The following is a 13,256-nucleotide window of genomic DNA, read 5'->3' on the forward strand; positions in this document are numbered from 1 at the left end:
TGAGGTCAGCCCAGTGGGGGCAGGACTTGGTGCCACCTTGGAGAGCTCCAGCTCAGGGTGTTCAAGGGGACTCCAGGAAAGAGAGCAGGTGGGATGCAGAAGCCGTTGGAAGCGACCTCTTGTGGTCATCCTAGGTATTGCACTGTGAGTGAACTGGAACACGCTTCCCCCCCCCCCCCCCCCCCCCCCCCAAGACGTGTACGTGCGGCATAGAGGCAGAGGCTGGGGGGAATTTCTGGTCCACAACCACATCTTCCCGGTGAAGATTGTAGGAACAGAAAGTGCTAGTGGATGCTGGTCTTCCTTTCAGGGATTTTTGTCTTTTATCTTCCGATTGCCCATAATTCTCTGTTGCCTCCCTCCTGGGAAGATACTTTCATCTCTGAAGGCTTTAGGGGCCATAGAGAAGGGGCAAGCCACCACTTCTTAAAATTTATGTATTTATTTATTTTTTTTTTGGTTTTTTTTTTTTTTTTTTTTGGTTTTTCGAGACAGGGTTTCTCTGTGTAGCTTTGCGCCTTTCCTGGAACTCACTTGGTAGCCCAGGCTGGCCTCGAACTCACAGAGATCCGCCTGGCTCTGCCTCCCGAGTGCTGGGATTAAAGGCGTGCGCCACCACCGCCCGGCTATTTTTGGTTTTTTGAAATAGGGTTTCTCTGTGTAAAAGCCCTGGCTGTCCTGGAACTTGCTTTGTAGACCAGGTTGGCCTCAAACTCACAGAGATCCACCTGCCTTGGCCTCCCGAGTACTGGATACACTTTATTTTTATTTTCTGACTTTTACTAGATAGGATTTTTTTTGTGTGTGTGTAGCCTGCTGTTCTGTAGACCAGATAGGCCTTGAATTCAGAGATCTGCCTACCTCTGCCTCCCGAGTGCTGGGATTAAAGGCATGGGCCACCACTACCCACCTTCTTTTATTTTTTGAGATTATAATACAATTACATCATTCCTCCTTTCCTTTTCCTCCTTCCAACTCCCCTCATATACCCCTTCTTGCTCTTTTTCAAATTCATGACATCTTTTAAAATTAATTGTTGTCATATACATGTGACTACACACACACACACACACACACACACACACACACACACACACACACAATTTCTAAATACATAAGTACAACCTGCTCAGTCTGTATAATGTTACTTGTATGTATATTTCCAACAGCCACTTTACACTTGATCCTAGCCAAAAGGCCGAGAAGCGATTTCCGCAGCCACTTTAAAGAGCCGATGGGGAGGGCTCTTGCCTGTGCCCCCAGGGTGCCCTGTTGCCCTGCTCACAGTCTGGATGTTTTCTGAGGCCAATCCAAGTTAGCCAGTTTGTGTACAAGGGTTCCATCTGATGCTAGTCTCTCAAGCTTCACTTGGTAGGAAGAAGCAGAAGGAAAGTTGCACCAGACTCGGGGCCTTGTCAGCAGTCCAGCGGTACTAAAGGGGTTTGGGACTGGGCCAATCTATAGTTCTAGCCACAGCAAAGAGGAGGAAATGAAGCATTGGGGTGGATGAGCACTTGAGTTAGCGAGTCCCCGCATCCCTGTGGTATTAACCACCAGGGACTCTCACTTGAGCAGCCATCTGTGACACTAATGTCTTTGGGGCAGTGTTGCCTAATGAACTATATATAACACTTTTTCTCATAAAATCTGGGGGTGATTGATTGGTGGGTCCAGCAGGTCTTTGCATGCCAAGATCTACATCACATTCATCTACCACCTCTCTTCCCTCCAAGAAAGCACCGTTCACACTGCTGAATTGTTTTTTCCAAAAAACACCATTTTAATAAGGAAACAACAGAAATAAAAGATTGTTCTCTGGCTGGAGCCCAGATCCCATATAATACATCATATGTACAAAGTGGCCTTCGGTCTGGACTGGGCTTCCTCCTGGGGATTTCTGACTTCAGTTCTGTGCCACGTTCCTGGGTCCTTGGACTTCCGCTCCTCTCCAGAATGTACCTGCCCTCTCCTGGTGTGCCATAACACAGTGGCAGGAAGGAGGTGCATGGTGAGTGGCTCAAAAGAGGGACTCGTGGGAAAAGGGGGCATTTGTGACAGCCAGATAAACATCAAGGAAGGTCTGTCCCTCCTCAGAGTAGAGGGATGCTGGGGAGCAGTAGGGTGTCCTGCTTTGGTGTGGAGCATGAGTGTCCAGTGAAGCCCAACCTGAGCTTGGGACAGAGTCCCTGAACCTTTTAAGATTCCTTAAAATCCTCCCCTCCCCAACACAGGGCAGAAGGCATAACTCCAATTCTGAGCCTTTAGAGAAGACTAGACATCGCCCTGAGGGGCTGGTGTTGGCATGCCAGGACTACCAAAAGGTCACCGTTGAGAATCATCTTGGCCACTGGTGATGGCCCTGTGAGGGGCACTCTGGTCCCATTTCCACTGCTGCAAATCAGCTCTTCCGGAGTCCCCACATGCCAGGGCTGGATGATGGCAATGTGTAGAAAGTGCCTCTGCTCTGCCTGAAGTTTCCAGGTCTGAGGGCCAGGGTATAAGAGAAGCAGGAGAATGTTGGCTGGTGGTAATGTGCTCCAGCTATGTTCGATCCAAATCAGGTGCCCCCTGACTTGGACCCAAAGAAGGGCCCAAAGTGGGCAGTGGCTCCAAGAAAATAGGTCACTGTGAGCGTTGCAGGCAGGGAAGGGCACAACTTCTTGAGGGATTGGTGGTGTCTCTTCCCAGGTGGTATGTACAGGAGGTGAAGGGACAGCAGAGAGCCGGCAGCCCTGCCACTGGCCTGTGATGCAGGCCTATGTGCGCATCCACAGGCTGCTCCCACCTAGATGGACACTTCATATTCTCTCGTCTCCTGCAAAGGAAAGAGACTGCGGGGAGTTGGACACTTGTAGAAGACTGGTTGGGCCAGAACCCACCTTCCCAAGGCAAAGGTGGGACTTGGCAGGACCCACAGGGATACCCACCCAAGGGAGCAAAGAATTGAGTCCTGAAGAGGCATCTAGGCCAGCAATGGATACTTACTCCAGTCTCATAAGTTGGGTTGTCAAATGCTGACTCCACCGTGATGCGGTTATAGGGGCGAGGATGAGTTCGGGGAAGCTGCAGGGGACTTTTCCCCTGGAGCCTGTGAGAACAGAGGAGCCTGTGAGGCAGGAGCACAGGGTAGGAGTGAGTTGGGTATGTAGAACAGGAAGAGAAGCCAGACTCACCTGGAGAAGTAGAGGTACACACCTCCCACCAGCAGCACCATGGCCACCAGTGGTAGGAAGATGGCAGCTGCCATGTGGGCAGCATCCAGGGCACTGGAGGTGGCAGGTGCCTTGGCAACTGAAAGCAAAGGGTGGGTGGGATTGGAGCTGATGTCCCTGTCCCTTAGAGCCTATGTCCCCTCCCTTCTCAAGGGCATTCAGAGACCAGCTCCCATTAGCTGGCTAGGGTAGGGAAGAAGCTTTATGCTCTTCTAGGCCCAAACTGCTCTTTCTCTGCCTTCCAGTTGTGGGAACCCACAGCCTGGGAGCTGTGAGAACCAAGTGCAGGGGGCCCACCATATCTGGCTCCCAAGCATGGGGACTCACCATCCAGGCTACGGCCGTTGTAGAACCCATCCAGAGAGGCTGGAACAAGAGGGGAGGGCCAAGGGCAGTGGGTGAGCCTGATGGACCAAGCCACCAATGCAAGGAGCACAGAAGTGGGCTGGTCATGGGGGAGGAACTGACCAGGGAGAGCCCACTCCTGCATTGTCTTGGTGATATTAGATCAGAGACGGGCAGAGACTGGGGGACAGGAAGGGGCATGGGCAGGTGCTTCTGATTCTCAACATGGAATTGCTTTACTACAATAGTTCTATGGTCCAGACAGGGTTTTAAGGGAGCAGTGGCACTCACCAGCCCTGCAGATGGGTGGGGGGTCACTCCAATGTGAGGGGTGTCCAGGCACACATTTGATGCTGGCCTGGCCCTTCAGCACATAGCCAGGGGCACAGGAGAAGTGGATGGTGGCCCCTGCTGGGTGAATCCGCTTCTCAGGACTGCGGGCACCATTCTCAGGGGCACTGAGGCCATGGCATGGCTTGAACTGTTCCACTGCAAGGCAGGCAGAGTCAGGTGAAGGTGTCAGGTCCCCCTCTTTCTAAAGGGCCCCCTCCTACACACTCGACACTTACAGAGACATTTGGGGGCCCTGTCACTCCACTTGGGGCTGCCAGCCTGACGATCATGGCAGGTGAGGATGGCACTCCCCGTCAGCACAAAACCCTGGTCACAAATATACTGCACGGTTGCCCCCACAGGAAACTTGGGGCTGGATATGAGGCGTCGGCTGTGTTCCACATCCCCTGGGTCACGGCAGGATGTCACTGTGACCGAGAGGGAAGGAAAAGCAGGGAGGGCTCAGCATCGGGGGGCATGGCTCAGTTGGGAAGAGTGCTCTGGAAGCATGCATGAAACCCTGGATTTAAGGGACAGCACTACATAACCCCGGGCTGCTGGTGCATGCCTGTAATCCCAGTACTCCAGATGGTGGATGTAATCCCAGTACTAAGAAAGTGGAGGCAGGAGGATCAGAAATTCAAAGTAATCCTCAGTTTCCTAGAAACTTGAGGCCAGGCTAGGCCAGAGACACTATCGGGGTGGGACAAAAGAAAGGCCTGTTCACCCTGGTTTTCTTCAGGTGGCACAGGCCAGCTAATGCCAGGCTATATGGCTCTACTCTCATTTAAATGTCTGCATCTTCCTTTTTTGGTGTTAGAACCCAGGATGGCATACATGCCAGGTGGTACTCTACCACTGAGCTATATCCCCAGCCTTTTGGTTTTCTTTGCTTCCTTTTTTTAAATGTATGTGTGTGTGCAGAATTTATGTGTACTGCACACATGTAGATGCCCACCAAGGCTAGAAGAAGGTGTTGGATCCCCTGGAACTGGTTACAGGAGACTCTGAGTTGCCTGATGTGAGTGCTGGGAACCAGATCTGGGTCTTCTGCAAGAGCAGTAAGTGCTCTTAGCTGCTCAGACACCCCCCTACACACACCTTTTTGGGGGAGATAAATGCCTCACACTGTACCTTAGGCAGTATTCAAATTCCTGATCCTCCTGCCTCAGCTTCCTGAATGCTGAGATTACAGGCATGTGACATACCATGCCTGACTGTGCCTACCATTTTGCTGATGTATCCTTTTCCCACTCACTAAGGTCAGCAAAGCCAGCCATTCCCTTCCCATGTATGTGAGTCAGCAAGCACTGCCTGGTCATCAGTCAGCCAGGAAATGCTCGCAGGACTTACCTGGAAGTCCTGTGACAAGGGGTCATCTCTATTTCACAGATAAGGAAACTGAGGGGACAAGTTGGAAGAACAAGAATACTAGCAGAAACAGGACCAGTGCTAGATTTTCTCTGAGAACATAGGAGTCAGGCTGGGAGGGACCATGGGGACAGGCACACTCACCCCTCTGGCATGAGGGCAGGTCCTCACTCCAGCTTAGGTCCCACTGGCACATGAGAATACTGGATCCCACCACCTGGTAGCCAGGGTAGCACTGGTAGGTGACCACTGTGCCATGCACCAGCTCAGGCTGTGACGGGCTCTTCCAGCCGTTGGGGATCTCGGGTAGCTCTGGACATGTATCATTGCGGGGCACCTCTGGGGACACAGAAGCAGGGCGATGCAGCCCCTTGGCCAGTACCAAAGTGACTGTGCTCGTGCCAACTCTGAGGTCCCTTTGGTTCCTGCAGACTATCCTGGGCCTACCCTGGCCCAGGAAAGCTCAGTGACTCAGCCTCCCTTCTCAAGCCCCGCCCTCTTGCCCATCCCCTGACATCACTGAGTCTCCCAAGATTCCAGGATTGTCATCTTGGCTTTGACTCTACCCTCAGAAGCACGTGCCCCGATCCTCAGGCCTGAGAGATGGGCAAAGCAGGGTGAGGGAAATCACTTCTGTCCAAGACTGTCGGAAAGGAAGGCCCCGGCACTTTTCTATAGTTGCTGTTTTTGTTAGGAAGTTCTTGCTGCCTCCCCAAATCTCTCCTGCTCTAACCAAAGGCTCCCGGTGATGCCTGGTGCCCTCCCAGGTTTTGCTGGTCAGAAAGGGCATCCAGGCTCCTTGCTGCCCTGCGCTCTTTGACCTGCCGTGATTTGGGATCTACAATCCAAGTCAGAGACAAGCTCACCAAAGAAGTGGATGACAAATCCTTGCTGGTAGCCCAGCGCCGATGTCCCAGGATCTGACTGGAACTGGATGGTGACATCAGCCATGGAGGTAAAGAGCTTGAAGTGGCCACGGGGCCCTGAGTATTGGCCCAGGACCCGGGCTGTCAGGTCATCCCCATCGTAGAAGGTCAGTACGTCCCCAGAGCCTATGCGCAGCCTGTAGAGGAGGAGGATCAGGGCAGGACAGGCTGGGGGAAGGGCCCAAGATGGGCTGGACAAGAGGTGTCCCCAGCCTCCGGAGCCGGCTTGCCTGACCCGAGGCACTCACACTCGGATATCCAGCATGATGCGCTTGTCCTCCTCCACATGCACACCCCAGATGCAGTCCTGCCCTCGGCCATAAGGCTCCGGCCAGTTTGGAGAGAGCACCACGCCCGCAGAATCTGTGATCTCCCCGCTGCACACGGCTGCAAGGAAGGGGAGGCCCGGAAGGCCCATTCTCTCCAATATGGCGTCCAAGGGCTGCCACCTGCCCACAGAAGTGCCCACCCCACCGCGAGGGGTCCCCACCTCCTTCCTCAGGGGGAAATATCAATCACACACAACAGAGCCTCCGGCCCCTGGCTCTGTGGCTTGCTCCTAGGTGCCCACCCTGCTCTGCTGCCCTGGCAGATCCACCCACTGGTGCCTGCTGACCTCGGCAGGCTGGCTCTGTCTCATTCCACTGGGGGTCGTGGAGGTCGACACACTCGATGATGATGGAGCCCTGCTCCAGGGTGTAGCCAGGGTCACAGCTGAACTCCACAGTGGTACCCACAGGGTAGGAGGGTGCGCTGCTGCTGAAGTTGCCGTATTTGACAAAAGGCTCATAGCAGTGGCCCTGCTGAAAGGCTGTGAACCACAGGGCCCAGCCCAGCTCAGCCTCCACTGGGGTAGACCAGAGGGCGGGTGCTCTCCTACTTCCCTCCTCGGGGCTTTTCTTTCTCAGTGCAAATGTGTATCCCGGGGCTCGGAATAGGAGGCAGGGGAACAGGGCATCCGACCCTCTTTTGGTCTAGAGGCCATCTTGAATCACCATTGCATTCTTGTTGGCTAGTTGGTGCTTAGTATACAGAAGGTGCTCAATACTTTTTTTGATGAGTTAATGAGCACATGCATGTATGTGTAGGTCTAGAATGCCTCTTGCAGCCATCCCCTGTGTCCCCCAAGTATTGAGGTCTTTTTGCTTTTTTAAAACGTGGGAATCCATTCTCTCAGGCTAGAAATCTGTGGTCGAAGGAAAGGGCGCCTGCAAATGTGGGCTGGGGATCTTGGACTGGAGGGAGGGGGCGTGGAGCAGGTGCTAAACTTGGAAGGAGTGATAGAATGCAGTTAGATCGGGGAAGGGCACGGGAGAAAGAGCCCTAGCACCCGGGTTAGGCTCAGCAGGCTCACCCTCATAGCGCAGGGCCATGCCTGCAGCTGCGCCGCTGCTATCAGTACTAAATTCCACAAAGAAGTGTCTGCCAGAGCTGAGCAGGCCCTCAATGGGCAGGTATTCCACCTCGTAGGAATCGTACACTGGTGGGGCCTCCACGTTGTTCCCATTGCGGATGATGAGCCTGGGCCGGAAGAGTGGCAGCTGTATGGTTGGTATTCGCCCCCCCCCCCCCGCCCCCCAACAGGGTATCACCGGGTCAGGCTCCCAGCAGCCAGGACAGTCTCTGACCTGTCATCGTCTTCTGCCAGGGAGACCTTTTCAAAGTGCAGGTGCAGCCTCTGGCTCTCAGGAGCCTCTAGCAACCAGTGACAGGTGAGGTTGTTGCTGTAGTTGCCCGGGAAGCCGGGAGAGACAATGCGCCCAGTGGTGGCGTTTCGAATCACTCCGCCACAAGCAGCTGTGGGTGGCAATGGACTTATGCTTGGTCCCTGCCTTTATTCAAAACAGTCTCCAAAGCCTCTTCCCACCACAGCCCTGCACCCTCAGCGTGGGCACTAGGGACCTTTGCCTGGACATCGTCTTTGCTGTGGTGGCTCTGAAAGCCGGTCTTGCAGTCCTGACTCTGCAGCCCCAAGCAGCCCAAACTTCAGAATCCCGCCTGCTGACCATCCACATCTCTGCGGCTTCATGCGCGGCCTTCTTGGCAGTGAGCAGATCCGTGGCTGCCTGGCTGCGGGGCCGTGGGCAAGGCCTCTCTGCCCTCTACTGACTTCTTCAGGAGCTGACTGTGAAGCCACCAGGCTGACTTCACTGTGTGAAAGGGCTTACCCAAGACTGACTTTCTGGGGTACAGTTGATACTTTTATGCCACCCTGTCCTCTCCCCCTCCCTCCCTTCCTCCTTTTCTCTAGTCCTTCCCTCCTTTTTTTTTTTTTTAACCTCAGGTAGGCCAGGCTGGCCTTGAGCTCAGTATGAAGTGGATGATAACCCTGAATTCCTGATCCTTGTGCCTCCATCTCTCAAGTACTAAGATTATAGGTATGTGCCATTATACATGGCTTTTTCCTCTTTCTTTTCTTCTCTCTCTCTCTCTCTCTCTCTCTCTCTCTCTCTCTCTCTCTCTCTCTCTCTTAAAACAGGGTCTCCCTATGTAGCCCAGGCTAGTTTGGAACTTGCAGTCTGGCTTGCCTAGCATAATAGCAGGCCTTGGATTGGAACCCCAGCACACAAAACAACAACAACAACACCAAATCAGTTATCTGTTTGTGTCTGTCACTTAACCAGGTTCCCTTGTCTTTTTTTTTTTTTTTTTTTTTTTTTGGTTTTTTGAGACAGGGTTTCTCTGTGTAGCTTTGCGCCTTTCCTGGAACTCACTTTGGAGACCAGGCTGGCCTCGAACTCACAGAGATCCCCCTGGCTCTGCCTCCCGAGTGCTGGGATTAAAGGCGTGCGCCACCACCGCCCGGCTCCCCTTGTCTTTTGAAGTCAGGCTTAGAGTTGGTTTTCCATGTTGAGTGAGCAAAATGAATGCGTGAATGTAGAGAGGGGACAGGATCGATCGACCGGGGATGATTCATGCCTTGGCAGATCGCTAGCCACAGGTGGCCTCAGATGCCTTCTGCAGTAGCTCCCTCAGAGTCACAACACTGTTATTCATTGACTGACTGCTGAGGAACTCTCAAACTGACCCCTCTGGCCTGGGACTGCCACTTTGTCCCCAAGGAAAGGCTGAGCTGCTTGTCTGGGCCCAGCAGTGAGGGTTTCTGGGCCATTTGACCACAGAATTCACAGAAGGGGAGTGAGGCTGAGAAGCAGACCTGAAGCAGGAAGCTGGTTCCAGGCAGTTCTGGTTATTCTCAGACACACAGCTTTGCTCTTGGAGGCCAGGCTACCATTGCCCATAACAGAGCACTATTTCCTCCAAAGGCTTTGGACAACGAAAGAGTCGAATCTAGATCGTGGGGCCCAGGATGAGTCTTGGCTCTTATTCTCCACAGAGCAGCAATCTGACTTTCTACTTGGTCTCAGCATGGAACTGGCCTTCACATCGACCCGTCCCAGGTTTGACCTGGAACCACTTGGTGGTTCTCTATTGCCCTCGGGATGAGGGTCAAGCTCATGATGACTGGGACTCTGCTTTCCTTGTCCATCATCCCCCCTGGAAACCTTCAGGCATACCCTACTAGATCATGCTGTTTCTGCATGCCTTCACACAAACTGCCCTGAGCTGATGTTTCTGGAAGCCCTCCAGGCCATCTCTGTGGGAAGTCCTCCAGGTCTCCTCAATTTGGAACTGACCTCTCTTGCCCATGTACCTGCCACACTGAGATCACCCCATCCCAATGTTGTCCACACTAAACCACTCCCCAACATCCCCTCTAGATGGTGCTCTTTGGAGGCAGGCGAGCATGTCTGTCTCTCAGTGACCAGCACTAGGAAGACTATTAGAGGAAATAGGGTTCAAAAGCCCAAGTCTCTCCCCTTCCAAATGACAAAATGCACATGTTGTCCGTCATGTGGCAAACCCAGCACTTCCTCCATGAGCCTTCTGGGTCTGTAGCCATCTCAGACCTAGGAACCATGAACCAGAACTGGCTGGCGTCCCTGCTCACTCAGCCTGGCTCTCTGATCAGCATCTCCGAACTTCCCTCCTCTCCATTCCCAAAGCCACAAAGCCACTACCCCCCTCCAAATCCTCTCTACAGGATGGCCTCCCAGCCTTCAGACAACTACCGCTGTTTCTCCAGAGCAGTTCTGACTTCCTCCCCTTCCTCCTCAAAAAACCTATACACCTAATGTCTCAGACTGACAGTCCAGATCCTTCCCACTGTCCACTCCACCTGGCTGTCTTCTATGCCGTAAACACCCTCTCTTTCCTACCCCTCTGTCATTGCTCACGCTGTTCCCTGCATAGAAACATCAAACCGTCAGTGCCTACCTCCTCAAGGGAGCTATCTCAATGCCAACTGGGAATGAATGGTTGCTTTCTCCCCAGGTCAGTTCAACCCCCACCCTTCGACAAGGTCTGATGATGTCGCTCAAGCTGGCCTAGAACTCAAACCCTTCATGCCTCAGCCTCTTGGGGGCCGGGACTGCAGTTATGACTACCATGCCAGCCACTTTATGACTCTTCCTTGGTATCTTTTTCTCCCTGCTTTAGAATTGGTGATCTATGCTCCTGGTTAATTTATTATTTTCAAAGTCATATGTATATGAGTGTGTCTGAGTGTGAGCTTGTACATGTGAGTTCAGTGCTTGTGGAGGCCAGAGGGGGCGTTAGTTCCTCAAACGGGAGCTACAGGCAATTGTGATCTGCCCAATTGTGTGCTGGGAATAGAACTCAGGTCCTCTACAAGAGCAGCATGTAGTCCTAACTACTGAACCATCTCTCCAGCACCTCTATGTCCCTTCTTTCCTCTTCCCTGGAACTGTGGGGCTCTGAGGGTAGAAGCCCTGTTTGACTCAGGCCCTTCTTGGCTCCACTCTCTTTCTGTGAATTTTGTGGTCAAATGGCCCAGAAACCCTCACTGCTGGGCCCAGACAAGCAGCTCAGCCTTTCCTTGGGGACAAAGTGGCAGTCCCAGGCCAGAGGGGTCAGTTTGAGAGTTCCTCAGCAGTCAGTCAATGAATAACAGTGTTGTGACTCTGAGGGAGCTACTGCAGAAGGCATCTGAGGCCACCTGTGGCTAGCGATCTGCCAAGGCATGAATCATCCCCGGTCGATCGATCCTGTTTCCTCTCTACATTCATGCATTCATCTTGCTCACCCAACATGGATAACCAACTCTGAGCCTGACCTGTGATGCTGACATAATGGATGATAAATGTGGAGTGGCTCCATACCAATGAGATGGGCAACCATCTTCTGGCTTCCTTATAGAAAGTTCCAGACAGCAATGGAGATGTGAGACGACCCCCGCTGTGCTCCTCTGCTTGGCAGCGGGAGTCTTCTCTGTGGGGACCCACTCACCAATGCAGACAGGCTCTTGGGAATCCCAGAAGGGCTGGGTAGCATTGAGACAGGTGAGGAACCTGGCACCCTTCAGCTGGTAGCCAGTGGCACAGTGGAAGCGGGCACTGCCTCCTGGGTGGAGGCTGGTAACAGTCACATCTCCGTAAGCTGGACGTCGAGGAAAGTGGCAGCTCAGGAGGTAGGCTATAAAGAGAGAATGGGGGACGCTGAGGGGGGGGGGGGGCCTGCACAGCCTGCTCCGGGCGTCTTTGGGCTCAGGGGAAGCGTTGGAAGTTCCACAAAAGTGTCCCATCGGAGGCAAAGGTTCTGGTCCAAGCCCAGGTAACACGTTGCACAGCCTGCCTAAGCTTTCTCTGTGGGTTTCCTTTCTATTACTTCTCCCAGCCCCACCCCCATGACCAGTAAATGGCTTTTTTTATTTTGTTTTATTTTTTGTTTTCAAGACAAGGTCTCTCTGTGCAGCCTTAGCCTGGAACTCGCTTCTGTAGACCAGGCTGGCCCCGAACTTACTGAGATCCACCTGTCTCTGCCTCCCGAGCACTGGGATTAGAGGCGTGCGCCTCCACCGCCCAATTTAGTAAACGACTTTTATTTTTTTTTTTTTTTTTTTGGTTTTTCGAGGCAGGGTTTCTCTGTGTAGCTTTGCGCCTCTCCTGGAACTCACTTGGTAGCCCAGGCTGGCCTCGAACTCACAGAGATCCGCCTGGCTCTGCCTCCCGAGTGCTGGGATTAAAGGCGTGCGCCACCACCGCCCGGCTCCATAAACGACTTTTAAAGATGTGGGAGGGGTGTGAGAAAGTCACACTAACCTTCTTGAAAATTGGAGGTGGGATTAGCCTCTCTGGGAAACTTGGTTGCCTTTGGAGTTGTTATACCATATATGACCATATAGTGGCAGCAAATCCCATAAAATTGCCTGGTAAACCCCAACTCCTAGGCTAAGCCCCAGAAATGCTTATAAATGGGGAGTCTGGCTTCGGTCTAAGAGGTGGGTATGCCCTGGAGCAGTCAAGGAGAGAAGTGGAGAGAAGGTTTGGCTACGCCTCTGTGTGCCTTTATGTGAATAGAAAGAGGGGCTGCCTTTGGGTAGATGAGGTTTCAAAGCCTGAGTTGACTGTGACTCAGTTTTGAGGCTTTTCACTCCTGTCTTATTCTTAGTTACTAAGCACAAACAGGAAGAGAGTTCTGAGGGTATGACCAATAAGAGGCTAGTTATGATTGGCAGGTGGTACTGGGCAATGCCTATGAGATGGGTTCTGGGTTTAACTAAACCAAGACTGCCTGGATTTAAATGCAGACTCCGCTCCTTCCTGTGCCGCCTTGGGCAAGTTATGTCTTTGCTTCGTGTCTTGGTTCCTGTGTTCAATCAGTGATTTAGAGCACTGCTTCCAATGCTGGGGAGGTTAAGTGAGAGGCCATGTTGCGGTGCCTGGCACAAAACACCCACCTAACACCCCAGTTGACTGTTAATGTTTGCGGTCATGAATCCTAACCGTGTCTCATATTTGCCGTACTTTCCAGCGACTAAACCACTGTCATACCCTTCTCACTTAGTACCTATAATATACATGGAAGAAAGAAGGTAAGGTACGGGCTGTTAACCCATTTTAAGATAAGGAAAGTTGAGGTTTGGAGAGACTGAGGTTCAGAGAGCCTGTGTATCCTCGGCATACAGCAAGTGTATGGTAGGGTATGGATTTGGGTTCCTCAGTGCCCCCTGCTTCCTACCTGGTCCCAGTTAATATGGAACCCTGGC

The 13,256-nt window shown here is 52.7% G+C and overlaps 1 protein-coding gene across 3 annotated transcripts in view; it reads right to left on the reverse strand.

The window, feature by feature from the left end:
- Positions 1-1,756: 1,756 nt before the first annotated feature.
- Sez6 (seizure related 6 homolog) overlaps positions 1,757-13,256 on the reverse strand; it is a 47,329-nt gene continuing 35,829 nt past the window's right edge. The window contains exons 5-17 of one of the 3 annotated variants that reach the window (XM_052755856.1): positions 11,498-11,683; positions 7,816-7,984; positions 7,542-7,708; positions 6,804-6,998; positions 6,436-6,574; positions 6,128-6,324; positions 5,406-5,600; positions 4,127-4,318; positions 3,849-4,046; positions 3,540-3,578; positions 3,174-3,291; positions 2,986-3,088; positions 1,757-2,831 (exon numbers count right to left, since the gene is read on the reverse strand). In XM_052755856.1, coding sequence (XP_052611816.1) covers positions 2,799-2,831; positions 2,986-3,088; positions 3,174-3,291; positions 3,540-3,578; positions 3,849-4,046; positions 4,127-4,318; positions 5,406-5,600; positions 6,128-6,324; positions 6,436-6,574; positions 6,804-6,998; positions 7,542-7,708; positions 7,816-7,984; positions 11,498-11,683 — 1,931 coding nt within the window. In that variant the 3' untranslated portion in view covers positions 1,757-2,798. The remainder of the gene's footprint in view (positions 2,832-2,985; positions 3,089-3,173; positions 3,292-3,539; positions 3,579-3,848; positions 4,047-4,126; positions 4,319-5,405; positions 5,601-6,127; positions 6,325-6,435; positions 6,575-6,803; positions 6,999-7,541; positions 7,709-7,815; positions 7,985-11,497; positions 11,684-13,256) is intronic. The other 2 variants (XM_052755854.1, XM_052755855.1) reach the window with 2 other exon arrangements.

The sequence above is a fragment of the Peromyscus californicus genome, unplaced genomic scaffold (genome assembly GCF_007827085.1).
Source record: "Peromyscus californicus insignis strain IS unplaced genomic scaffold, ASM782708v3 Scaffold_3__1_contigs__length_106647218, whole genome shotgun sequence".
Taxonomy (NCBI): domain Eukaryota; kingdom Metazoa; phylum Chordata; class Mammalia; order Rodentia; family Cricetidae; genus Peromyscus; species Peromyscus californicus.